The sequence below is a fragment of the Ochotona curzoniae genome, unplaced genomic scaffold (assembly GCF_017591425.1).
Source record: "Ochotona curzoniae isolate NIBS_2020 unplaced genomic scaffold, NIBS_Ocur_1.0 contig_4792, whole genome shotgun sequence".
NCBI classification, from domain to species: Eukaryota; Metazoa; Chordata; class Mammalia; order Lagomorpha; family Ochotonidae; genus Ochotona; species Ochotona curzoniae.
In genome coordinates this window covers 2,566,846-2,594,194 of record NW_024466389.1, presented here as the reverse complement: position 1 = coordinate 2,594,194, position 27,349 = coordinate 2,566,846, and the positions used below count along the sequence as shown (strand labels likewise).

The 27,349-nt window shown below is 57.8% G+C and overlaps 1 protein-coding gene across 2 annotated transcripts in view; it reads left to right on the top strand.

Moving 5' to 3' along the window:
• The window catches only part of ACOT7 (acyl-CoA thioesterase 7), a 74,030-nt gene that overhangs the window by 6,108 nt on the left and 40,573 nt on the right, over window positions 1–27,349 (top strand). The window contains exons 1-2 of one of the 2 annotated variants that reach the window (XM_040987827.1): window positions 15,063–15,171; window positions 18,660–18,777. In XM_040987827.1, coding sequence (XP_040843761.1) covers window positions 18,664–18,777 — 114 coding nt within the window. In that variant the 5' untranslated portion in view covers window positions 15,063–15,171; window positions 18,660–18,663. Of the gene's footprint in view, window positions 1–15,062; window positions 15,172–18,659; window positions 18,778–27,349 lie in introns of those variants that run through there. The other variant, XM_040987826.1, reaches the window with a different exon arrangement.

Here is a 27,349-nt window from a genome sequence, read left to right as displayed (position 1 = left end):
TGGGATCACCTCAGATGAAATTTCTTTGGTGATCCCCTCAACTAAATTGCTGGACTCAGAACCCCAACCATGGAGAGAATTGCAGGTTCCACGGTCTGACCATGGAGTGCATGTGTCAGAGCTGAGCCTGGTCGGTGGCTCAGACGGAGCAGTGGACAGCAAGCATATTCACAAGCACATGGAGGAGATGGCAGAGGACACCTGGTACCATAACAGAGGACAGAGGACAGAACAAATGCATCAACTACCCAAGCCATGTGTTGGCAGTGAATATCTGGGTGAACGGAGACTCTAAGGTGAACTGTGTCAGCCAGTGCATTCTGGAGAGATTTCATTGTGATTGGAATGGTGAGATCAGCAGAAATTCAGAACTGTTGAATATTGAAACCTCCTGAGCAGGACCCTCGGCGCATGGCCCACGCCGGGGCCCCGGGATGGCGTAGGGTGGCTGTCCTCCATCCTGGGGTACAGAGGCATTTGGGAGACGTGTGGATTCTTCCCTCATCTTCCCCCTTCCCCTGACAGAGAAAAAGAATGTGGAAACAATGGCCTTACCCACGTGCCACAGCCCTTGACCTTTCGCACCCTAATGAACTATGTAAAAATCACCAAAAATAAAAAATAATTATCTTGGGCCTGGCGCAGTGGCCTAGCGGCTAAAGTCCTTGCCTTGAACGCGCCAGGATCCTATATAGGCACCAGTTCTAATCCCAGCAGCTCCTCTTCCCATCTAGCTCCTGGCTCTGGATCAGCACACTACCGGCCATTGTGCTCACTTGGGGAGTGAATCATTGGGTGGAAGATCTTCCTCTCTGTCTCTCCTCCTCTCTGTGTATCTGACTTTGCAATACAAAAAATAAATCTTTAATAAAAGTAATTATCTTAAAAACAAACCTGAGTTGGGTGTTAGAGTGGAACAGGGTGGAGTTGCCTCCTCTGGGGCCTTGTGTTTGCCTTTATAGTGAAATTACTGAAAACAGATCTTCCTCTCTGTATATCTAACTTTCCAATAAAAATAAAATAAATCTTTAAAAGATAAATCTTTAAAATGTTTATTTTTTAAAGATTTATGTATTTTTTATTAAAAAGTCAGATATACAAAAAGGAGGAGAGACAGAGGGGAAGATCTTCTGTCCAATGATTCACTCCCCAAGTGAGCGCAATGGCTGGTGCTGCGCCGATCCAAAGTAGGGAACCAGGAACCTCCTCCGGGTCTCCCACGCGGGTGCAGGGTCCCAAAGCTTTGGGCCGTCCTCGACTGCTTTCCCAGGCCACAAGCAGGGAGCTGGATGGGAAGTGGAGCTGCCAGGATTAGAACCGGTGTCCATATGGGATCCCAGCGCGTTCAAGGGGAGGACTTTAGCCACTAGGCCACGCTGCTGGGCCCTCGTTTGCTTTTTTCAAAACAACTGTACTGACATACGTCCATACAGTCAGACACACCTCTTCAATGTACGGTTCCATGAATTTCAGCAAATATGCACCCATGAGGGGTCCTGTTGGTGCAGCTGGCTGAGCCACTACAGTGGTGCCAGCATCCCATATCAGAGGGCCAATGTGAGTCCCCACTGGTCTCCTTGTTTGTTTCTTTTTTAAAGTTCTGTTTATTTGTAAGGTGGAATTATAGAGAGTGGGAGGGGGAGATGAGAATTCTGTTGTCTGGTTTATTCCCCAAATGGTCACAGTGGCTGGAGTTGGGCCATTCGAGGCCAGGGACTAGGAGCAGCCCTTAGGCTCCCACGTGGTGCCAGGAGTTCAACAACTCGGGTCATCCCATCTTGCTTTCCCAGACACGTCAGAAGGGAGCTAGATTGGAAGTGGAACAGCTGGGACTTGAACTGGTGTCCTTATGGGATGCTGGCACCACAGGTGGCAGCTTTGCCGGCTATGCCACAGCTCCAGTCCCTTTTCCATTTTCTGACTAGTCACTTGGGAAGGCAGCAGAAGGCCCCTGCTGTCCGTGTGGAGACGTAGCTGGAGTCCCAGGCTTGGCTCTGGCCTGGGCTGACCCAGGCTGCGTGGCCATGTGGACAGTGTCGGATAGAAGGCCTGGCGCTGTCTCGGGCTCCTCTCTGCGGCTGTGCCTTTCAAACAGGAGTCTGTTCACTTGTCCAATGGCCCCTTGATTGTGGCGCAGGCAGTTCCTTCACGTCTGAAACTTCTGCTCCACCCCACCCTGACCCCTGTGAGCAGGTCAGCTCACCACAGTGTTCCTTTCACAGCACGTGAGCCTGACCAGTGAGCCACAGTGTGTGTGTCTGCGCACCCCGCAGCACGCTCCCCTTCAGCGGTGTGTGTGTGTGTGTGTGTGTACCACATACTGTCCCTCCTTCCTCTTTTTTGCCCAGTAGTAATGCAGCACTTGCAGGGTGTGATGTTGAGGCATAGCAAGTGAGGCTGCCATCCACAGCGTTGGCAGCTCACATGAATGCTGTTTTGTATGTGTCTTGACTGTTCTGGAACTGACCCAGCACCCTCTGCAGGCCTGGGAAAAGCAGGGGAAGATGGGCCAAGAGCTTGAGATCCACGTGGAGTTCCTGGCTTCTGGCTTGGCCTGGTTCAGCCTTGGCAGTTGTGGCTACTTGGGAGAGAACCAGCAAATGGAAGACCTGCCTCTGTCGTTTTCATTGGAAAGGCAGAACCAGATTTATAGAGCAAGCAGGGATAGAGACCTCTTCCATGCTGACTCACTCTCCAAATGGCTGTGACAGCCAGAGCTGAGGTCATGTGAAGCCAGGAGCTTCTCCCGAGTCTCCCACATGGGTGCAGGGTCCCAAGGCGTAGGGCCGTCCTCCACTGCTTTCCCAGATCACAAGCAGGGAGCTGGATGGGAAGCGGGGCTTCCGGGATGTGAACTGGCGCCCGTGTAGAATGCTGGAGCCTGCAGGGTAAGGATTTAGCCATTAAGCCATTGCACAAGGCTGGGATCTTTGATCTTTGAGAGGACTGTGTTACAGATGCTGAGCTGGGGGGTCGGGCGTGCTGCACCCCACCCTGCCTGCCCCAAGGGAGCAGGGAGAAGCGGGGAAGGTGAAGGTGCTGGGCTGAGGGGTGGCTTTGGAGCTGCTTGGCTGGGATTTGGGTGGCCCCCAGAAGTGTTTGCTTGGTTCCCTCAGTGGGGGATGGCAAGGTGCTTAGATCTCAGCTTCTGCTTCTGGCTCCTGGGCGTGCAGGGAGATGCCCAGTGGTCTGCCTGTCCCTCGGCACCTGCGGCGCTGGAGAGCCGTCCTGGCAGACAAGACTGTGCCCTTGCTGGACCAGGACCTCTGTGCCACTTGGCAGCCTCCTGGCTCAGCCGTGGACACCACAGACTGAGGACCTTCTGCTTGCCAGGAAGCTGAGCAGCCCTGAGCAGGGTGCAGTCCCTGGGGACCAGGAGATGGAGACTGGCAGTGCATTCCTGTGGTCACTCCGCAGCCAGATGGCACATCGACCATTTCCCGCTCCTATGTTCTGAAGATGCCCAGCTCCGTGACTCCAGGTTGAGTCACTAGTTCTGTGCTTCGCTGGGCTCCAGAAGCTGAGCAACCAGCTTACCTGCTTGCCCCTTTCCCCGGGGCAGACAAAGAAGGAGCTGGGGGTACAGTCGGTGGCATACAGCTCCCGGTGGGGCTTGGCTGGTCCCTCCCAACCCAACCCACCTGGTAGACGCTAGAGCTGCTCTGCTGAGCCCGTTGCCCACAGGATGAAGCTGCTTGCCAGTGTACTGTGCCTTGGCCAGCTTGCTGGGAGGCAGGCAGCCTGGCTCAGATGCTGGGCATCCAGCTGGGCTGTTGGAGCGAGGGCCAGTCTGCTGCCAGCCCGCCCCTGCAGCAGCACCGTGGGAAGGTAGGATGACTGGCAATATTCTGGGCCCACTCCCTCCCCCAGCTCAAGGTGCCTGCTGGGCAGCCTGCCCTGTGGCCGCCTGATTGAGGATTTGTTGGAAATTGTTTGCTGCGGATGAAGGGGGCTGGGAATCGGATGGGATGTGCCCTCTGGGGTATCCAGCTTTACTGGAGACCAGGGCACCGGAGTAGCCGGTGGACTGCAGGCTTGGCAGTGCTGGGCAGGGAGAGCAGGGACACCTGAGGGCTGCGGTTGCATCTGGGAAGCACCCGGAGCCAACAGCTGTGCTGGCACCCAAGCCCAGCTGCTGGTGTGTGCGTCGGCTCCCGGGTGAGCCTGAGCTGCTGGACTGAGTGGAGCTGCCCTGCCATGTCGGCTCACCTCTCGCAGAGCTGTGTCCCTTCCAGTCCTTTCTTGCTGTTTCACTGCCCGAATGGCCGCAGTTTCCAGAGCTGGGGTGGTCTGGAGCCAGGAGCCTCATCTGGGTCTCCGATGTGGGTGCAGAACTTGGGATCATCTTCCACGGCTCTGGGCACGTTGACGGAGCCGGACGAGAAACGGAGCAGCTGGGACTTGAACTGGTGCCCGTAGGGAATGTCCCTGCTGCAGGTGGAGGCTTAGCTTACCACACTACAGCGCTGGCCCCAGCTACTTTCCTTTTCAGGCCTGGGTGATGTCCTGCAGTGTGGGTGAACCCAGTGTGTTTATTCCTGTAAGCAGGGAACTAGATGGGAAGTGGAGCAGCCGGGAGATGACCCAGCAGTAAAATGGGCTTCTGACGCTTGCAGAGTGAGGATTTAGCCATTGAGTCATCACATCAGGCCCTATTTTTAAATAAAATTATTTGTTTACTTGAATGGGGAGAGAGAGAAAGAGAGTGAGAGCAAGAGGGTATGTTCCATCTGCTGGCTCAGTCCTCGGATGCCCGCAGTGCCTCGGGGTGGGCCGGTCAATGCCAGGAGCTGGCAGCTCTGCCCGCCGGTCAGGGCCCAGTGCTTGAGCTGTGACTGACAGCCGCCCATATTAGCAGGACCCTGGAAAGGAGCGAGGCAAGGACTCAAACCCGGGATTTCTGTGTGGAATGTGCTGTCTGTTAGCGTGTAGCCCCTCCATTTGCGTGGTTCTCGCTGTATGGCTGTCTGTGCGGGGCGTCTGCGGGGGAGTGATGTCCCGATGTCCCGAGGGGAGTGCCATGCAGCACCTGCCCCGTAGGACGGGCTGTGTGTGGCTGTGTGGTTGGCTGGGGTGCTGCTTCTACCTCCCGTTGAGCTGCTTTGGTGCAGTCTGCCAAGTGCCTCAGCCTTGTGACTGGCGGCCGTCCTCAGTACAGGAAAGACCCCTTGTGTGTAAAGTTGATTTTGTCTTTGTTCATTTCTGCGTAGTTACTAGTTTTTCTACATGTTTTTGCATATTTAATAGACTATGGAATAGAATTGGGGTTGGTGCTGTGGTGTAGTGGGTGAAGCTGCTGTCTGTAGTGCCGGCATGCCATACGGGTGTCAGTTCGTATATAGGCTATTCCAGTTCTGATACAACTTCCTGCCACTGCACCTGGGGCAAAAGTCAAACATGGCCCAATTTGTGTCCCTGTATCCACATGGGAGACTTGAAAGAAGCCCCAGTCTCCTGGCTTCACACTGGCTCAGCTTTGGCTGTTGTGGCCATTCGGGGAGTGAACCAACAGATGGAGGATCTCTCACTGTTTTTCCCCTTTTCTGTAACTGCTTTTCAAATAAACAAATTAGTTTAAAAAATAGAATAGAATTAAGGGCCCACCACAGTAGCCTAGTGGTTAAAGTACTCATCTTGTATGCACTAGGATCCCATATGGGCGCTGGTTCTAATCTTCGCAGTCCCATTTCCCATCCAGCTCCCACACTTGGGGCCTGGGAAAGCGTCGAGGATGGCCCAAAGCCTTGGGACCCTGCACCCGCGTGGGAGACCCAGAAGAGGCTCCTGGCTCCTGGCTTTGGTTCGGCACAGCTCTGGCCGTTGCGCTCACTTGGGGAGTGAGTCAGCAGACGGAAGATCTTCCTCTTCTTTCATCCTCTCTGTGTATCTGACTTTGCAATAAAAATAAATAAATCTTTAAAAAAATAGAATAGAATTATTTGAAGGGAATGTGTAGCTTTGTACAAAAGTGCCAGCTGCCTTCCAAAGTGCTTAGTGGGGATTGGTGCTGCTCCGTGCGTGTCGGGGTGCGGCCGTGCTGGGGGGTGCGGGTCGGGGTGCGGGCCGTGCTGGGGGGGTGCGGGTCGGGGTGCGGGCTGTGCTGGGGGGGTGCGGGCCGTGCTGCGGGGTGCGGGCCGTGCTGGGGGGTGCGGTCGGGGTGCGGGCCGTGCTGGGGGTGCGTGTCGGGGTGCGGGCCGTGCTGGGGGTGCGTGTCGGGTGCGGGCCGTGCTGGGGGTGCGTGTCGGGGTGCGGGCCGTGCTGGGGGGTGCGTGTCGGGGTGCGGGCCGTGCTGGGGGGTGCGTGTCGGGGTGCGGGCCGTGCTGGGGGGGTGCGGGTCGGGGTGCGGCCGTGCTGGGGGGGTGCGGGTCGGGGTGCGGGCCGTGCTGGGGGGTGCGGGTCGGGGTGCTGGGGGGTGCGTGTCGGGGTGTGGGCCGTGCTGGGGGGTGCGGGTCGGGGTGTGGGCCGTGCTGGGGGGGTGCGTGTCGGGGTGCGGCCGTGCTGGGGCGTGCGGGTCGGGGTGCTGGGGGGTGCGGTCGGGGTGTGGGCCGTGCTGGGGGGTGCGTGTCGGGGTGCGGGCCGTGCTGGGGGGTGCGGGTCGGGGTGCGGGCCGTGCTGGGGGGTGCGTGTCGGGGTGCGGGCCGTGCTGGGGGGTGCGTGTCGGGGTGCGGGCCGTGCTGCGGGGTGCGGGTCGGGGTGCGGGCCGTGCTGGGGGGTGCGTGTCGGGGTGCGGGCCGTGCTGGGGGGTGCGTGTCGGGGTGCGGGCCGTGCTGGGGGGGTGCGTGTCGGGGTGCGGGCCGTGCTGGGGGGTGCATGTCGGGGTGCGGGCCGTGCTGGGGGGTGCGGGTCGGGGTGCAGGCCGTGCTGGGGTGTAGTGTTCTGTGCTGCCCTACTGCACAGCTCCCTGACGACGCAGGACATGGAGCACCTGTCACTGCTGATTTGCCGGCTGTGTATTTTCTTTCATGAGGTGTTTCTTCAAGTTTTTGACTCATTTCTATTTATTTAGTTTTATTTTGAAAGATAAGGGAGGAGTGAGATTGTTTCCCACCCCCTGTGCACTCCCCACATTGCTGCGACGGCCAGGCTGAAGCCGGAGCAGGAGTGCCAGCGAGGTACCCCCATGGGTGCAGGGGCCGTCTCCCACTGCTCCCTCAGGTGCGCTGGCAGGGAGCTGGGCTGGAAGTGTACCTTCTGGGACTTGAACTTGATATGGGCTGCAAGTGTGAAGTGGTGAACTGGATGACAGTGCAGGCCGTCCTGGCCCCTTGCATTCCTTCTTTTGCATATTTAGGACACGGTTCTGTTGTTTATCTGTTGTGTAAATATTCTCCCAGCCGCTGGTCTGTCTCTTCACTCCCTGCTCCCTCAGAGTTGAAGGGAGATGACAAGCGAGTGACTGGGCAGCCCAGAGGCTTGTCCTGCATGCTCGTGCTCCGGGCAGACCCTTGGCTGTTTGCTGCAGCTGCTTGGCGGTCGGGTCGCTCAGCTCTGTAGGTTGGAGATGAAGGCGTGTGCCCTCCCAGCAGGAGGTCCTGTCACTGGGCTAGGTGGAGGCGCCTGCCGCTGGGGCCTGCAGGCGGTACTAGCAGCATTGCTGTTCTGTGTGCGGGGCGGGCCCCTGGCTCTGGGCCCGGCCTGGTGGGGGCTGTGGCCTTCGTGACTCACCATACACAGTGACATTCAGACGATGACACGGGGAGCGTCCTGCGTGTGGGGCTGTGCTGGGATCACGCTGGACCCGTGTTCTGGGCGGTGAGGGCCCTGCCGCCCCTGTGGCCATACACCCGGGCTTCGGAGTCAGGGGGCACTCCTTGTGACTCCCTCGGGACCTGGGCCACATGGGTGCAGAGCTGGTGGCCGGAGCCCATGCTTCCAGTGCTGGGTTATCCCGTGGGAAACCACCCTAACTGTTGTCACATCTTTGTGGGACGGAGTTTTTATGGGTAAAAGTCAGGAACTTAGTGGTTGTGGTAGTGGCAGGTGTGCGCTCGCCTGCTCAGGGCACTCAGGCGCTTTCTGAAGCGGCCGTGCCACTCTGTGGATGGCTGAGGATTCCGCTCCCCGGCACCTTTGTCCACACTTGATACAGGCTTCTATATGTTGCCATTTTCATGGATATGGAGAAGGAATTTGTGGTTTCCTCATGTCTCCTGGTGTTGAGCATTTAAAAAAATGTTTATTTGAAAGGTGGAATTACAGAAAGAGAGAGGCAGAGAGAGCTTCCGTCTCAGGGTGACTGCAGCAGCTGGGACTCGTCCCAAAGCCAAGAGCTTGAAACTCCATCTGGGTGCTGGGCCCCCAGCCCTTGGTGCTTTAGCAGGGAGCTGGGTTGGTGCCTGGACTTCAACTTCACGCAAATGGGATGTTGGTCCCAGGGCAGGAGCTTGGCTGGCCAGTCACCACGCTGCCCTGAGGGGGTTGTCCTGCACTTTGTAGTGCCTCTTTGCAACCATCTTATCTTTTTCTGTGGATTGTCAACATCTTCTGACTGCTGTTAGCAAATTAGGTCATTTGTTTTCTTATGGCTGAGCTCTGAGACGCTGAAGGGCTGGTGACAGTCCTGCCCTTCCTGGCAGCTGGCAGCCGGGTGAGTTTCGGGGAGGAACATTGGAGCCTGGCGGCCTGGGCTGGCCCTTCCCTGGAGCCCTGGCTGCCTCTCCACCTCTCCAGCCTAGGGTCCCTCCTGTTGGGGGTTTTAGCCTCAGACACTGCCGAAAATGGTGACCCACGTCTCCCGGGAAAGAAGGCACCTGCTTGGTGTCTTGAATCTCCTCACCGGAAGTGGTGCTGGCCTCTGGACCCAACGGTGTGTGTTTGGCTTTAGAAATCCCGAGTGCCTTTCTGGGGCAAGGGTTAGGGAGTCTGAGGGCCTGGGCTGGGCACTGCCCGCACCGCCTCCTTCCTCTGGCAAGGAGCCTGCTCCTCTCCCCGGAGTTTCTGGCCTCTGGGTGTTAATTGTAATAGCTTTATTGCGAGGTTCCTCCCACAGCCCAGCCGGCCACAGCAGTGTGTGGGCTGACGTGGCCCCGTGCCATGGGTTTACCAGGATGAGCAGCCAACTCTCCATCACCCCCAGAATGAACCTGCACCTCCCATTAGGGGTCACTGCCACCCTGGGACCTGCACGTCTGCTTTCTCTTCAGAGCTAATATTTAAAATTTTTTTCTTTCTCTTTTCCTTCCTCCCTCCTTTCTGCCTGTCTCCCTCCATCCTTCCCTCTTTTCCTTTCTTTATTTCCAGGATTTATTACCATTTATTAACACCTTCTGTGTTGTGGAGCAGAAGGTGGCCCATGGCCTCTGCCACTGGTCTCTTACGTTAGAAGCTCGTTCCACTTCCCATGTAGTTCCCTGCCAGGACACTTAGGCAACCAGCAGAAGATGGCCCCCTGCCACCCATGTGGGATCCTGGATGGAGTCTAAAGATTTATTATTTACTTATTTGAAATGCAAAGCAACAGGAAGAGGAAGGATCATTCAGTGGCCACAGTGGCCAGGCTGGTGCAGCCCTGTCAGGAGTCCGGAACTCTGCCTGGTCTTCCACATGGACAACAGGGACCCAAGCATCGGGCCATCGCTCACTGCTTTCTCAGGTGCACTAGCAGGGAGCTGCGTTGAAAGTGGAGCAGCTGGGACGCAAACTGGCACCCCATAAGGGATGCCAATGTTGTAAGCAATAGTGTAACTTCACTGCACCCCAAAACTGCCCCCTGTAGTTCATCAGGAGGTGTACACACATAGCTGACACCTGCCGATTCCTTCTGCAGTGGCCAGGCTGGACCAGGGTCCCCGGGGATGCGATCCAGGCCTCCCATGTGGGTGATGGGGACCCAGGGACCTGAGCCAGAGACAGGTATCAAACCCAGGCGCTCGGTGTGGGACAGAGGGGGGACTTCATAGGCACATAGATTGCTGGGCCGTTGCTTCCTGTCTGTCTCCTTGGGCTTGCCTGTTCTGGACGTGATGTGGTCAGTGCAGTGTATCGCATGTGCGCTCTGTGACTGGCTTCTCCCTAACAGGTTCAAGGTTCTTGCCCTGTCAGATCAGATCCCACGCTTTCTTTGTCTCTACTTCTGGAGATCGGGTACCCCATGCAAGTGGTGGCTGGTTGGTTCAGAGGGGAAAGTCAGTGGCCTACAGTGGGTGGACTTAGGACTGTATTCGTGAGACCTAACTGCCTCTGTGGAGCGCTGTGGGCATCTGGGGCCAGTGTTATGTGAGTGGTGTGCCCAGGGCCCGGTGGAGGGGAGCCAGGGTTGCTCAGGGAGGTGGGAATGCCTGCCTAAAGGATGGAGCCGAGTCCAGAGGGTGCAGGATCAGGGACCCAGGCTGGCACTGCGGCCTTTATCCAGGACCAGTGGGGACCTGGAGGTGCCAGGCTCGTACTGCAGCCAGGCTTGTCCCGGGGAGTCTTCAGGAGGCACAGCGGCAGTGAGGCCTGGCTGGGGAGGGCCAAGCAGTGAGTCAGGGGCCAAGAGGGACTGTGGATTGTCAGGGGTGGGGACGGTGTACCAGGGAAAAACCGGGTCTGTGTCCCCAGGTCAGAGGAACGGGGGTCTCCAGACATGTGGCCTTGGGGACCTTCCTCTAACCCACATGTGGCTGGTGGACTTGGTCAGACCACATGCAGCCCTGGGTCTCAGCGGAGGGCACCAGAGTGTGCTTCTCCATCCGGGACCTGAGTTGGATGGGAGCACTGCTTTTGGCCGGCCTGGTTTGTGAAGTGGGTAGCAGAGGAGCAGGGGCCTGCCCTGGCCCTGCCTGCCAGTCATGTGTAGGAAGTCCCGGGAGGGCCGGAGTTCAGGGCTGGGCAGTGGCTGGGCAGGCCGTGGGCTTTACCTGCCCCTCTGTCTGGTACTTGCTCACATTTGGGTTGATGTGCACGTGTAGCACATGGCCCTAGGTCTGGCACAGTACCTGGTGCTGGAATGCTATGGAGTGCCTCGTGGGCACCCAGCCAGTGGGGTCGTTCCTGCTCTGGGTCAGGTGGGGAGCCCGGAGGCCAGCGTCCTGGGTGGCTGTCACCTTCAGGCGTGGGTGGGGAAGGTGTTGGGGAGCCGCAGCCCCCGGGGGCCTGTGCTGTTCTGGGCTCCCGATTTCCTCTCTGGGTGCTTGGCAGGGCGCCCCAGCATCCCTGGGGGAGCCAAGCTTGTGGTGTCCTTCACTCTGTGCTTACAGGTGCGAGTGTTTACGGGAAATGGCACTTGCACTTTCAGTAATGACGCTCCTGTCCTGCGTTTACCACAATGGCCCTCCACATAAGGAAGTCGTCCAGGACTGGCAGCCGGGGTGAGCAGGGGAAGCCAGCCTTTGATAAGGAGTGGCTGGTTGATAAGAGGCCCTCCTCAGCCCCTCCTGTCCAGTACTTCCCCTTTTGCCTCTGAGCGTATGCTGCTTGCCTGAGCCCTGGGAGCTGAGCCAGGACGTGCTGCCCGGCCCCTGTAGCCCTCAGGTGGATCCATGCATGCACGTGGCCACGGCCTTGCCCGGTAGTCGGCTCTGTGCAGTGCGCGCCCTGGCCCGTTGAGGCTGTGGGACACTGTGCTCGGTGTCCGTCTCTGGCAGCCGGGGACAGGAGGTGGCGTGAGGAAGCAGGAAGTGGATGCGTGGGGCAGGAAGAGCTGAGGTGCTCTGGCAGCCGCGAGGGCGGAGGGGGATTACCGAGCAGCCGCTCAGAGAGAGGCAGGCGAGAGTGGAGACCCGGTCCCCTCGGCCCGTCCCGGCAGCTCACGGCCCCATGGCATGCGGAGGTGGATCTTAGGAGTTAAGCAGATCGGATTTATTTAGTTATTTGGGAAGCAGAGACAAACAAGATCTCTTTCATCTGCTGATTTCCCAGATGCCTTCAGCAGCCAGGCGGGGCAGGAGCTCAACCCAGGCCTTGCGTGTGGGCGGCAGGGACCCGGTCACTTGCGGCCCCCCAGGGTGCCTGTTAGCCGGGAGCTGCAACCAGGAGCAGGGCTCTGATGTGGACTACAGGCCTCCTGGTGACGCCAGTGCCCGCACTGGGCTGGGTTCTGGCTGCTTGCTTGCTTCAGCTGGGTGCAGGCCGTCTCCCTGGCTTGTGGCCCTCCCTGTCAGGGCTCTGGGAAGGTGGCCATGGGACCAGCTGGGGCCTGGCTTTGGCTGGGTCCAAGCTGCCCTATCAGGGACTTCACAGCTTCCTGATGGATGCCAAAGGCCCCTGGGCTGCAGCCCTCCCCATCTCCTGGCACGGTGGCCCCTTGGCTGCGGCCCTCCCCATCTCCTGGCACGGTGGCCGGAAGGGCTTGCAGAGTTACTCATTATAATTATTTATGAAACGACGTTCCTATGACGACTGGTGTTTGTGACGCAGCCTCTTCCTGTTTAACTTGGGCAGCCTGGGAATCCAGGAGGCTCCCCACACTTGACCTGCAGGGAGCTGGGGTGGGCCTGGGGTGGGCTGACCTCTGAGAGGGATGAGGGGCTGCGCAGTGCTGACACTGCCCATGGCCTGTGTGCGTGCACACACACCCGCCTTGCTCTGGGTCTGGGAGGTCGCAGTGCCATGATGGCTTGTCGCAGCTGAGCGGGTCCTGCTGGTTATGACCTTGTCTAGGCCACCTGGGGCCAACGCGTGTCTGAGGGACCTGTGCAGGGGAGGGGGTGTGGAGAGAGGGAGAGTGGCTCCTGTGGCCGGTGGGTTGACTGGCATCATGGCCAGGGAGCCCAGACAGGAAGCCCAGCCGCCTGGTGACCGGAAGGGCTTGCCGCCAGCGTTCTCCCCACGGGTAGCGATAGCCACTCTCTAACCTCTTGCCCTTTTCGTTCCCCGCTGGGTTTGTTGGCTGCTGTGCTTCCCTGACCTGAGCCCTGGCGGGCTGGACCTTGGGATTCCTGGGTCCTGCTGTGTAGCCACGCGGGCAGCTGCGAGGCCTGTTCTCCCACCCCAACCCAGGTGTGCTGCCGGCCCCCTCCTCGCCTCCCCTCTCCTGGGGAAGGCAGTGTCGCGGAGGTTACAGCACCGTGTTCAGAACCTTCACGCCCATTGAAGAGGATGGGCAGAGTCCCCCACAGGAAGGGGAGGGCCCCTGCCCGGTCTTGAAGGAAGCTCGTGGCATGGCCCTCGCTGCCATCCCCGGCCTGCCACTGCCCCTGCGGTCCTGCATTGAGGTTGGCACGAGTGCACTGCCTTCCCTGGTTTAAGGCATGCTGCCAGTGGAAAAGCCCAGTGCTGCCAGCTCCCTGAGGTGGCCTTCGCGCCAGCTGTCTGGGGATGCTGGCCTGGGCACAGTGGCTCAGCCTCTCTGGGAGGTCACTGTCAGTCGCGTGCCTCCCTTCCTGCTGCGGGAAGTCCTCTGTGTTTATGTGCCACAGTAGTGACCGGGCACACCACGTCTTCTCCACAGTAGCACTGCAGTTTTGGAGTCAGAATCAGAGATTCTGGCTGAGGGCAGGGCAGGGCAGGAAGACCTAACTCTAACCCTGTGGCAGCCACCACCATCACTGCGCTGGGGCCTGAGCCACCACGGCTGCTGCCTTGCCCCCCGTCACTGCCTGAGCAAAAAGAGACAAGGCCCCTGTGCAAGAACCTGTGAGCTTCCTGGTGCAGGCCAACAAATGACCACCAGTCAGGTGGCTTAAAAATCAGTGGGAACTGGGCCAGCACTTTGGCATAAGAGTCCTCCCTCTGTGGTGCCAGCATCCCTTATGGGCACTGGTTTGTGTCTCGGCTGCTCAAATTCTTGGGAAGCTGCGAGCACGTGGGAGACTTGGAAGAGGCTCCTGGCTTCAGCTTGGCTCAGCTCTGGGTGTTGTGGCCATTTGGGAAGTGGATCTTCCAGTGGATGGAAGATCTCTCTCTGTCTCTGCGTCTCTCTGTAATTCTGCCTTTTTTTTAAATTTAATTTTTATTGGAAAGGCAGAATTACAGAGAAAAGGAGAGACAAAGATCTTTCAATTGCTGGTTCACTCATGAAGTGGCTACAATGGCGGGAGCTGGGTTAATCTGAAACCAGGAGCCAGGAGCTTCTTCCAGGTGTCCCACGTGGGTACAGGGTCCCAAGGCTTTGGGCCACTTTCCACTGCTTTCCCAGGCCATAAGCAGGGGGCTGGGTGGGAAGCGGAGTAGCCGGGACACAAAGTGGTGTCCATATGGGATCCTGCTGGTTGCAAGGAGAGGATTTGGTCATTGAGTCATCGTGCCAGGCCCAATTCTGCCTTTTAAATAAAAATAAATATTTAGGGGAGGAAAAAGATGATGGGAACTTTTGCTCTCACAGTCCGGAGGCCGGAAGTGTGGGGTCGGAGTTGCAGGAGGTGGTGCTGCCTCTGCAGTTAGGAGGCTGGGGTGTCCCCCTACTCTCTGGCCCCTCCCCCGTGGAGTTCTCAGCTCGTAGCCTTGTCCCTTGCTGTGTGGCTGCCTCCAGGGCCACATGCAGACTCTCCTGTCCTTATAGGGCGTTAGATCGGGACCCACCCTTTCCATCTCATACCAGTCCGTTCCATCTGCCATTAGCCATTTCCAGATTTAGGCTCTGCTCCAGGTGCCCGGGTGGGGCAGAGTTCAGCCCACACGCAGGCTGTCTGGGAGGCTCTTCCTGGCTGCCTGGGTCCTCTGCCTGCTTGGCACCTGTCCCTCTACCCCTCTGGGCTCCAGGCCCTGTGCCGCGCATGCTGGGCCGAGTGCTGACCAGTCACAGTGATGGAGACCTGAGGGAGGCCGTGACGGGTGTGCAGCCATCTGCACCCATCGCCTGCTAGGCTCCTCCCCTCCTGACAGTGCCCTCTCTCTTGCTCAAGGTTGGCCAGTGTCCTGCCCTGTGCATCTCCGTCTCCCTTGCCCCCTATGAGGAGCACAGGAACCGGCCTGTCTTCCACGTGGTAAATGGCTCTGAGTTGCGTGTGGTGATGTGGGCAGCTCGTGTCTGAATTGCTGGGTCAGGACATGGGCAGGCAGTGGCAGTCCTGTTGAGGTCACAGTGACCCTTCCTCCAGACATTGCTGGGGTAGATGGATGCAGGCTGGGCAGTGGGAAGGGCCACCTGTGCCTGCCAGACACCAGTGTTTTGGCAAGTACAGCTGGGAACCCTGCAGGGCAGAGAAAGTTCTGGATCTCTGAAGGCTTCTAGTGCTTTCCTGGCAGGGAGAGCAGATGTGCCTGGATTCCTGCATTGTAGGTCACTCTTTGCAGCAAGGCGCTTGGCCCCAGGTGGGTGCCCCCTCCCCAGCCCTGAGTTGAGGGCTTCCCAGGAGCTCAGCTCTCTGCTCCAGCCTTCCCCTCCCACGGGGAGTGAGGCCCTGGCCCTGGGGGGCTGCTCCCTTGTGCTGACCCTGCTTCCTGCTCCCTTCCAGGGCTTGGTCAGGGTGACGTCACTTCCTCTGGGAGGGTTCCCAAGGGTGGGCGTGGCTCTGTGACGTGTGTTTACTGTGTTTACTCCGCTACGTCAGAGACCTTGTGGTCGTCTTGCTGTCCAGCCTGAGGGGACGCCGGCAGTATGGCGGTGTTCGCACGAGTTAGCGGTAGTTCTGGTGTGGGCGGCTGGCTAGATGTGGTTCTGACTTGGGCAGGAGTGGCGGGCATAGGCGAGGGTTGGGCCATGTGAGTCGGTAGCCATGACCACTGCTGGCCACAGGCCCAGGGCCACGCTGATAAGGGCAGCAGTGGCCTGCCTGCCTTCAGGCAGTGGGGTTGGAGGCAGGCCTGCCATGGCCCCAGGGTGGGTGCCCATGAGTCAGGTGTCAGGTTGGCGTCACCTGAGATGACCCAGGTGCCATGGGGATTCACGTTGAGTTCACCGTCTGGGTTTTTCTGAAAACCCACAGCTCGGGCATCCTGGATTCTCAGGCTTGCGTGAGGAGCTGTGTGCCCCCCAGTCCACTCTGTTCCTGTTACACCTGCCTGGCCTTAAGCTAGCTTGATGGTGGACAGTAGGGGAAGTGAGTGGCAAAGGGGGACCCGAGACAGTAACCGAGTTAGCTTACAGGTCCTTGGGGCGAAGTGGGCATTGACTGACTGTTCCCGGGTGGCTGGTTGGTCTGGGGACAGAGGACAGGGCTTGGTGCAGGACCAGGCCAGGGCAGGCTGGCCGGCAGTTCCTGGCATGAGTGCCCTGAGGACAGCAGTGAGGGCTGGGACCCTGTGTGGACAGCAGGTGTCTGGTGTCCATGGTGTGCGACTCGTAAGGCGCACAGCCAGCTCCTCACTTTTATTTATTTATTTTTTTTTAAGATTTATTTCTTTTTATTGCAAAGCCAGATATACAGAGAGGAGGAGAGACAGAGAGGGAAGATCTTCTGTCTGATGATTCACTCCCCAAGTGAGCACAATAGCCAGTGCTGTGCCGATCCAGAGCCAGAAGCCAGGAATTTCTTCCAGGACTCCCACACGGGTGCAGAGTCCCAAGGCTTTGGGCCGTTCTCAACTGCTTTCCCAGGCCACAAGCAGGGAGCTGGATGGGAAGTGGAGCTGCCAGGAATAGAACCAGCACCCATACGGGTTCCCGGCGTGCTCAAGCCGAGGACGTTAGCCACTAGCCCACGTTGCTGGGTCCCTCACTTTTATTTTTTAAAATGATTTAGTTTTAAAAATATTTACTTTTATTTGAAAGTGTTAGAGAGGGATTTGCCATCTAGGGCTGGGTCAGGTTGAAGCCAGGAGCCAGGGGCTTTTCCCAGCTCTCCTTCCTGGAACCCAAGCGGCTGAGCCATCCTGCCCTGCTTGGTCCTGGGCTGCCTCACTGCTGCTCAGTGCAAGGGAACAGATGACATGCAGGCCATCCAGCCTAGGAAGAGGCTGCTGGCAAAGGGGAACCCCCCAAGAAGAACCCCCCCACCCCAAGGAGAGACTCCCTGTCCTCAGGTGGGTGGGACCTTGTGCTGGCACTGCCTTGGGGGAGGGCAGGAGTCGGCCGCACTGGACACGGGCCAGCCCCTGCTTGGGCTCCCAGTGCGTCAGTGACAGGCCAGTCACCCTGCAGGTGGGCACAGGAGATGAAGGTGCTGGCCCGGTTGGAATGAGTGTCCAGGACCCATTCCAGCTTGGAAGGCCCATCCTGGGGTCAAACTCTGCCTCACTCTGCTGAGCTGCGAGGGGCCAGGGGTGAAAACCCGCTGGTGGGGGGCGGGGGACAGACTCACCACGCCCTGGGTAGCCAAGCAATAAAAAGCATCTCCAAAGACAGGACCTTGTAGCCCCATCAACTCAATTTTTAAGAACGCCTGGTGGTTTGAAACAAACCTTAAGGAACCACATGGTGCTCCCCTCTGAGCCCTGTGCTGCCCACCCTGTGCTGACCGCCCTGTGCTGCCCATCCTGTGCTGACCGCACTGTGCTGCCCACCCTGTGCTGACCACCCTGTGCTGACCGCCCTGTGCTGCCCATCCTGTGCTGACCGCCCTGTGCTGCCCATCCTGTGCTGACCGCCCTGTGCTGCCCACCCTGTGCTGACCACCCTGTGCTGACCGCCCTGTGCTGCCCACCCTGTGCTGACCGCCCTGTGCTGCCCATCCTGTGTTGACCGCCCTGTGCTGCCACCCTGTGCTGACTGCCCTGTGCTGCCACCCTGTGCTGCCCACCCTGTGCTGACTGCCCTGTGCTGCCCACCCTCTGCTGACTGCCCCCGGGTTCTCCAGGTGCTGTCTGTAACTGCCCCCAGGCACTCCGGGAGCCTGCAGGGTGACCAGGTCTCGGGCAGAAGCAGGGGGACTTTGGGGCTGGGCAGCAGGTGCGACGAGCTGTCTGCGGAGGGGAGGTCAGTGGCCACTTTCTGTAGAACATGGCGTCTCTGGTTCCCCTGGGAGCTTCCAGCCTGCAGGACCTCACGGCGGGGGTACATGTGCTGCCAGCAGTGTGCTTTGCCACCGTGGCAGTACTGCCATCCGCCCCTCACGGGTTCCGTTTTCCCTGCAGTGCGCTGAGGTGGGGCTGGTACGATGCCCACTTTAGAGGCAGGCAGATGACCAGGGCAGTTTACCCTGGTCGCCCACCTGGTCCAATCTTTGAGCTACTTTGACGGCAGTTGGGAGGTGCCAGACCCGGTGCTGGTCCTGGCCCCGAGCCAGGCTGCAGGGCACCACAGGCCTATACTTGCTGTCCGTCACACATGTCTGGGCCGAAAGCCAATGAAGGCCAAGTTCACAAGCCAGGTAGTTACCTGGGAGGGAGCCAGGCTTGGCCAGGGCTGCCCATGCAGGATTGACCAGTGGCTTGCTGGCCTTGCGCAGGTTTCCTGTGCCTGAGGTGGGGATGAAGCCACTCGTCACCGAGGACGGGCAGAGGTGTTGCTGGTCTCTGTCTCCATGGGGAGCCCTGACCAGCTCCCCAGGCGAGACCCAGTGTCTGACAACCCGCAGAGCCCAAGGCGTCTGGTCCTGTGAGCTTGTTTTGGGGGCCCCAGTGGAGGTGTGAGCTGCTTGTGCCTGCCAGGAAGCCCAGAGGGGGGCCGTGTGTGGGGGCCCCTGCAGCTGAGTGGCTGCCTGTTTGCCGATGGCTTAGAATCTTGGCCGTACGCACACCAAGGCCCAGGCAGGCTGGAGCCTGCGGCCCCAGCGGGAGAGTGCCCTGTTCCCTGTGCATTCCTCGGAGCCCTGCTGGACTAGCCCTGGCCTGCCTACCGCACATGCGGAGCACACAATCGCTCAGGGCCCTTTGCGTCCCTTCTCCCAGGGGTCTCATCCTGCTTCTCCCCTCTGCCCTAGGATCATGAGGCCTGATGACGCCAACGTGGCCGGCAACGTCCACGGAGGGACCATCCTGAAGATGATTGAGGAGGCAGGCGCCATCATGAGCACCCGACACTGTAACAGCCAGAGTGGGGTGAGCCTTCGGCCCGGGCTGCCCGGGGAGGGCCCCGCACCGGGCCCCAGGGGCTTCTGGGGGCCGCCCGGCCTAGGAATGACTGCGTGAGCAGGGCTGGGAAGCCACAGGATTGGGGGCAGCCCTCACAGGGCTGCATCTCGAAGACTTTGGGCCGTGACAGTGATGGGGGTGTGTGATGGCTCAGTGCCTCTGCTGTCTGCTGGCCATGAAGCCCTCGGCAGCCGTGTCTGGCTGAGGCTGTACCCCAGTTACAGCCCAGAAGTGACCCCAGGGCTGGGCACAGGGGCGGGCGCACAGGCTCAGTCCTGCCAGCCCCTTGCCCCTTGGAGGTCGGCCAGGGTGACAGAACTGGCCCTTGACGTGGGAAGCACTTTAGCTGCGGCATCTTGAGGCCGGTGACCTCCATAGCCAGTGTCCCGAGACCAGCTGTGGCATCTCTGCTGGGCAGGGAGAGAGTCGAGTTGGGCAAGGGGTTGGGGAGAGGGAGGTGCTGGGGGGAGTGTCACACAGGTCCCATTCTCTACTGAGCCAGGGTAGGGTTGGGACCCAGAGGGGGTGTGCTTGTTCTGACCAGGCCAGCGCGGGTGGCAAGGTGGGGGCCGAGTGCGGCCCGCAGGTGGGGCTATACCTGGTTCTAGGGACGTGTGCCTGCATTTTTGGAGGCTATGGGCCAAGGTGAAGGGGCCTCCAGATTCCGGTTCTGGCAGGTGGCGCCCTCTGGTGGGACGGCTGCCCCCAGACCTGCTCCTCCCCAGAGCCGCGCCTCCACAACCATCCACTGGGGATTAGGGCAACCCTGGGGAGATGTGACAAGGCACTCCGCAGCACATGGGCTGTGCCCCAGTCGACAGTGGGTCTTCCAGCAAGGACTAGAAGGCTGTGTGTGCACACCTCCACCAGTGTGTGTATGGGGCCTGTGCATGTGTAGGATGAACCAAACCATAGTGTGTGGGGTGAACACAGACGTGGCGACCTGGGCATAGTGGGGGATTGAGAGTGAGTGGCCTGGGAACCCTTCTAAGAAGGGCTTGCCTGCCTGGCGGGGAGAGAAGGGCTGCCCTTGGGTGCTTTCAGAGAGTGCCCTCTGGTGGCCCTGGGACGGGCATGCATGGCTTTCAAGGACCAGCCCATGCGGGTGCCCCTGTGGCTGGGGCAAGGGCAGGCCCTGTGGGCGCAGGACCTCAGCCTGGCATGGGGATGGGCTTCAGAAGGTGGGCCCCAGGAGTGGGGAGCCAGGGCAAGGGAGGGGCTGTCTGCAGCTGTGAGTGTTACTGGCGCTGAGCCCAGCTCTAGGAGCTCAGCCTGCACAGTGCTCACAGCAGCCTTGGAGACAGATGCTCCGATGGAAAGAAAGATCAAGGCACAAGGAGACTGCGTACTTGTTGGAGGCCCAGGGGGAGGCAGGCAGCCAGTCCAGGCTGTGGGTCCAGGCCCAGAAGCCTGGCTTTGAGGCTGAGGTCCCAGCACAGATGGGACGCCTGGGAGGGGACCAGGCTGTAGATGAGAGCCCTGCAGCTGGCCCCTGAGGGCCTGTGCTGGGGCCCTGGGTGGAGTGGAGGCACTCCCATCCACAGCTGCTGCTGCTGTCCTTCTGTCTGTGAATTTACTTCTTTTTAAAGGAAAGTATTTGGTCAGAGAATCAAGATGGGGGAACAGGGTAAGGGATGTTTAAACAGAGGGAGAAGCATTATCCAATGTGGAGCAGACAGGGCACATTCCAGCAAACAGGAGAGGACAGAACAGCAGAGGGGCACCTGGACACTGACAGACACAGGAAAGCGACGGACACAACAGCGTGTGTCTCAGACTGATACCCCAGCGGCATTCAGCGAGGGGCGATCTGAGCTCCACCAGCAGTCAGAACTCCCCCAGCCACAAGGTGGGCAGGGACGTCACCTGGGGAGCTCCGGGGGTGGGTGAACCAGACCAAGAACCGCCCATCCTGTGCTGCTGGCCCTTTTTTTAAAAAAAAGATTTATTTTTATTACAAAGTCAGATATACAGAGAGGAGGAGAGACAGAGAGGAAGATCTTTCATCCGATGATTCACTCCCCAAGTGAGTGCAATGGCTGGTGCTGTCCAATCCAGAGCCAGGAGCCAGGAACTTCTTCCAGGTCTCCCACGCAGGTGCAGGATCCCAAAGCATTGGGCCGTCCTCGATTGAATCCAGTGTGTTCAAGGCGAGGACTTTAGCCGCTAGGCCACCGCGCCAGACCCCCTGCTGGTCTTTTGATTTGACCAGGAACAGGGTGGGTTTCACAACTCAGTTCACCCCCTAGATCTGTATCGGGTGCAGTTTTGTTCAGCGCAAAGGCTATGGATAGTGCTGCGCATGCACTGAGCTGGAGTGAATTCATTTCTGGCTCAGCAAACGGCAACAACGTGGCATCCAACAGGTTCCACCCAGGACAGGCCCGGGTGACCCTCAGACCCGACGCCGGCAGAGCAGGAGCTCTAGAAGTGGCACATCTGGTACGTTTTTTTTTTTTAATTATTATTATTATCTTTTTTTTCTTCTTTTTTCTTCTTTTTATTCATTTCTGGTACAGTTTTATATAGTGTGGCAAAGGCTTTAAGACTGCAGGGACAACAGTGAGCTGCGCATGTGCTGAGCTTGGCAAGAACTCACTGAGCTCAGTGCATTGTACTGATTCCACAGGAAAATAACACCGACTGTGGATTTGTACAGGTCAAAATAGGTCCATGTGGCCCTCAGACCTAACGGCCAATAGGTTCTGGCAAGATCAGCACCACCGGGCCTGGCACAGTGCCCTAGTGGCTAAAGTCCTCACCTTGAACGCGCCGGGATCCCATATGGTCACCGGTTCTAATCCTGGCAGCTCCACTTCCCATCCAGCTCCCTGCTTGTGGTCTGGGAAAGCAGTCGAGGACGGCCCAAAGCCTTGGGAACCTGCACCCACGTGGAAGACCTGGAAGAAGTTCCTGGCTTCTGGCTCTGGATCGGCACAGCACTGGCTATTGTGCTCACTTGGGGAGTGAATCATCGGACAGAAGATCTTCCTGTTTGTCTTTCCTCCTCTCTGTATATCTGGCTTTGTAATAAAAATAAATAAATCTTTAAAAAAGAAAATAAGATCAGCACCACCAACAACCTATCTATATAGGACACCTGGTGTCTCTAATCCTGGGACCTGCTCCAACCGGAAGTGGGAAAAAGGTAGTACAGACAACGGTGCAGTCTCAGCACGGTATCACAGAAAGTGGAGAGTGGTGAGCCAGAGCTGGGGCTACAGAGACCACGGTGGAAGTCTAACATAAGAACCCAGACCTGGAACTCACTGGACGTTGTGGCACAAGTGGTTGCAAGCAAAAAGTTGTGTACCAACTGCAATAAGTAAAATCGCATTGTAGACCTGTGGGTGACACAGCTTAGAAACCTGCCCCAAGGAGAAGACTCTGCTAACCAGAAGTACAATGACCAAGAGCAAAAGAAGAGACAAAGGCACAATGAAAATTACTGAAAACTCCCCTGCAGAGGAGCAAAACCCATTGCCAACCTCAGAGTTCACTGAGGAAGACATCGAGAAAATAGGGGATGCAGAATTCAAACATTTGGTATAAAACTTACCAACGAGAAGCATGTAAAGCAGGAGTTCAGGAAAGTTAATGAACATGTCACATAGGAAATGAATCAAATGAAAGCTGATATATCAGAAACGAAAAATACAGTGGAACAAATTAAAATTACTGTGGAGAATCTCCAAAATAGAATGAATGAAGCAGAAGAAAGAATCTTAGAATTGGAAGATATTTCCTATTACCAGGAGGAAACAAAAGCTGGAAGCAGGGCTGGGTCAAGCTAAAAAAAGTATTCAAGAATTGAAAGACACTATGAAAAGGCCAAAATGAGAGTTGTGGGAGTCCCGGAAGGTGCAGAAAGAAAAGCTGGGGTTAAAAATGTATTCAATGAAATAATAAGGGAAAATTTCCCGAATTTCGTCGCTAAAATGACAGGACCAAATTACCACCCATTAATATTAACCCTGAACTTAAGTGGCTTAAACTCATCAATCAAACATCATAGATTAATAGACTGGATTAAAAAGACAAAACCCATCTATTTGTTGCCTACAGGAGACATATCTCACCAACAAAGATCAGCAGAAACTATATCTCATGGATTTCAATTTTTTTAATTTAGTTTCATCTCTTCAGAAACACTTTATTAAATTCTTCACTGACTCATAGACACACAGTAGCATCATTTTCCTCAAGAAGGTTCTTGATTTTGTTTTTCATTTCTTCAGTGACACATTAGCCATTCAATTGCATGTTATTTAACTTCATGGCATTTTAAATTTCTTCTTCCTGTTGATTTTGTTTTGTGGCTCTTCATTTAAGGGGATGTATAGTAACTGTGTAATGGAGACCATCATATCCAGATGTGAGGATACAATACAGCATGCATCTCTACTTCCAGATAAAGATGGACTCCCAATGAAACTGTTCACTATACCTCAACAATAGAAGGCTGGACTCTGCTATTGTCCAAGCCCATAATGATAGACATATGACTGCTTATGAAGAACTATTTGTTCCCTGATCAACTAAGTAAGATCGTTTTAAAAAATAAATAATAGAAAAAAATAATATAGAGGAACTCAGTGGAAAGGGGGAGGGAACTTTGGGAGGAGGTAAGGAGAATACCAGGGCCTAATAATAAAAGTAAAAGTATTTGAAAGTCACAGTTAGAAAGAGAGACAGGGGTGGAGGAAGAGAGAACTTCCCTGCGCTGAGTCACTCCCCAGATGGCTTCAAGGCCAGAGCTTGGCCATGGCAGAGCCAGGAGCCCTGCGGGAAGCAGAGGCCCCAGCGTGGGGGCCGTCCTCCACTGCTTCTCCAGGAGCATCAGCAGTGCTGGGTCAGAGCAGTGCTGGGTCAGAGCAGTGCTGGGTCAGAGCAGAGTGCTGGGTCAGAGTGGAGTGCTGGGTCAGTGCAGTGCTGGGTCAGAGCGCAGTGCTGGGTCAGATCGGAGTGCTGGGTCAGTGCGGTGCTGGGTCAGCGCAGTGCTGGGTCAGTGCAGTGCTGGGTCAGAGCGCAGTGCTGGGTCAGTGCAGTGCTGGGTCAGAGCGGAGTGCTGGGTCAGAGCGCAGTGCTGGGTCAGTGCAGTGCTGGGTCAGTGCAGTGCTGGGTCAGTGCAGTGCTGGGTCAGAGTGGAGTGCTGGGTCAGTGCAGTGCTGGGTCAGAGCGCAGTGCTGGGTCAGTGCAGTGCTGGGTCAGAGCGCAGTGCTGGGTCAGAGAGCAGTGCTGGGTCAGATCGGAGTGCTGGATCAGTGGAGTGCTGGGTCAGTGGAGTGCTGGGTCAGAGTGGAGTGCTGGGTCAGAGCAGTGCTGGGTCAGAGTGGAGTGCTGGGTCAGTGCAGTGCTGGGTCAGCGGAGTGCTGGGTCAGTGCAGTGCTGGGTCAGTGCAGTGCTGGGTCAGAGCGCAGTGCTGGGTCAGTGCAGTGCTGGGTCAGTGCGGTGCTGGGTCAGAGCGCAGTGCTGGGTCAGCGCAGTGCTGGGTCAGAGTGGAGTGCTGGGTCAGAGCGGAGTGCTGGGTCAGAGCGCAGTGCTGGGTCAGAGTGGAGTGCTGGGTCAGTGCAGTGCTGGGTCAGTGCAGTGCTGGGTCAGAGTGGAATGCTGGGTCAGTGCAGTGCTGGGTCAGAGCGCAGTGCTGGGTCAGTGCAGTGCTGGGTCAGAGCGGAGTGCTGGGTCAGATCGCAGTGCTGGGTCAGTGCAGTGCTGGGTCAGAGTGGAGTGCTGGGTCAGAGCGCAGTGCTGGGTCAGAGCGCAGTGCTGGGTCAGTGCAGTGCTGGGTCAGAGCGCAGTGCTGGGTCAGTGCAGTGCTGGGTCAGTGCAGTGCTGGGTCAGTGCAGTGCTGGGTCAGAGCGCAGTGCTGGGTCAGAGAGCAGTGCTGGGTCAGATCGGAGTGCTGGATCAGTGGAGTGCTGGGTCAGAGCGCAGTGCTGGGTCAGAGCGCAGTGCTGGGTCAGTGCACTGCTGGGTCAGATCGCAGTGCTGGGTCAGAGCGCAGTGCTGGGTCAGTGCAGTGCTGGGTCAGAGCGCAGTGCTGGGTCAGATCGCAGTGCTGGGTCAGTGCAGTGCTGGGTCAGAGTGGAGTGCTGGGTCAGAGCGCAGTGCTGGGTCAGAGCGCAGTGCTGGGTCAGTGCAGTGCTGGGTCAGAGCGCAGTGCTGGGTCAGTGCAGTGCTGGGTCAGAGTGGAGTGCTGGGTCAGAGCGCAGTGCTGGGTCAGAGCGCAGTGCTGGGTCAGTGCAGTGCTGGGTCAGAGTGGAGTGCTGGGTCAGAGCGCAGTGCTGGGTCAGAGCGCAGTGCTGGGTCAGTGCAGTGCTGGGTCAGAGTGGAGTGCTGGGTCAGAGCGCAGTGCTGGGTCAGAGCGCAGTGCTGGGTCAGTGCAGTGCTGGGTCAGAGTGGAGTGCTGGGTCAGAGCGCAGTGCTGGGTCAGAGCGCAGTGCTGGGTCAGATCGCAGTGCTGGGTCAGAGCGCAGTGCTGGGTCAGTGCAGTGCTGGGTCAGAGCGCAGTGCTGGGTCAGTGCAGTGCTGGGTCAGAGTGGAGTGCTGGGTCAGAGCGCAGTGCTGGGTCAAGCGAAGCGGCCTAGAAGCCTGGAAGCAAGCTAACATTCATGTGACCTGTGGCCTCCCAAGTGGCAGCTGAACCTACCATACATTGATAGGAAGCTGGGTTGGAAGTGGAGCAGGTGGGGCAGGCGTGATGGCATAGTAGGCAAGCCTGCACCTGCAGGCACTGGCATCCCTTATGAGTGCCAGTCTGATTCTTGGCTGTTCCAGTTCTGATCCAACTCCCTGTTTGTGGCCTGGGAGAGCACTGGAGGATGGGTCAAACAAGTCCTTGGGATCCTGCAGCCATGTGGGAGACCCAGAGGAAACTCCTGGCTCCTGGTTGTGGGTCAGTTCAGCTCTGGTCACTGAGCCATTTGGAGAGTGAAACGATGGTTAGATCTCTGTGTCGGGCCCAGCTCTATAGCCTAGTAGCTAAACTTCTTGTTTTGCATACGCCGGGATCCCTTATGGGTACTGGTTCCTGTCCCAGCTGCTCCACTTCCCTCCAGCTCCCTGCACCTGCACCTATGTGGGAAACCCAGAGGGAGGCTGCTGGCTCCTGGCTTCGCTTTGGCTCAGCTCCATTGAGGCCACTTGGGAGGTGAACCAGTGGACGGAAGATCTAAGATCTGTCCCTCTCTCCTTTCTGTAAATCTGCCTTTCCAATAAAAATAATAAATTTTTTTAAAAAAAACTCTATCCATCTCTGTAAAATCTGCCTTTTGAACAAAAATAATTTTTTAAAAAGATTTATTTTTATTATTTTTTTTTATTGGAAAGGAGAGACAGAGAGGAAGATCTTCCGTGCGATGATTCACTCCCCAAGTGAGCGCAACGACCGATGCTATGCCGATCCGAAGCCAGGAGCCTCTTCCGGGTCTCCCACGCGGGTGCAGGGTCCCAAAGCTTTGGGCCGTCCTCGACTGCTTTCCCGGGCCACAGGCAGGGAGCTGAAAGGGAAGGGGGGGCTGCCAGGATAGAACCGGCGCCCATATGGGATCCCGGGTGTGCAAGGTGAGGACCTTAACCACTGCGCCACCGCGCCGGGCCCCAAAAATGAAATTTTAAAAAGAAAGAAGAAAGGGAAGAAAAACCAAGTGCCCTGTCCGGGCTCACCTGACGTGCTTCCCGTCTCGGTGCTGGCGCTGCCTCTGAGCGCAAGGGGCTCTTGGACTGGGGTGGCCAGGCGGCCTTCTGCCGCAGTCACTCTGCAGCCGCCTGTCTCCTCACTGACTTGCCATGCCCAGCTCCTGGTTCCACTGAGCAGCTTCCCCAGCCTCTGCCATTGTGCTGCCCACTGTGCTGGGCACAGCCTCCTGGTGGATCACCTGGGCCCTGCCCGCCTCGGTTCTCCACCTGCCGGGCCCTGCCCGCCTCGGCCGCTCTCCACCTGCCAGTCCCTGCCCACCTTGGTTACTCTCCAGCAGCAGCCAGGGTCCTCAGCGTCTCCCGCCTCCGTCCACACACGCCCCCCTCGCTGAATCCCATCTGAGTACTTGCTGTCATCTGCTAAGCAACCGTGAAGTGCCTGCTGAATCCAGGGAGCAGAGCCTGTGATGGCTTCTGGCTGTGCACCCTGCAGGTGTGCTGGCACGCACGTTCTGTGCTGGCCCTCCCTCCGACACCTGCCGGAGCAGCACTTCTGTTGGCTCCATTCACAGCGGCACAACTTCCCGTCTTCCAGAGGTCACACGAGGCAATAGCCTCTAAGCTACCGCCGTGGCAGGGTGCCTGCGGGTGGGCACGAGAGCAGGGCCCTCCTGGGTGCCCAGCATGACTCCACACACTTGGCCCTTGTGAACACAGTTAAGTCCCCACCCATGGGCAGGGCACAGCTGCCTCTCCTGGCATTTGGAGCCCCAGGGCTCCTCACAGCCGCAATGGGCTGGCAGTGTCCTCTAGTGTCTGTTTTCACAGAGACCAAGACTCAGGGTGGAGCCCCAGGCCTGGAGCTGTCGCTTGGGGCTGTGCCTGCTCGAGCCGCCTCTCA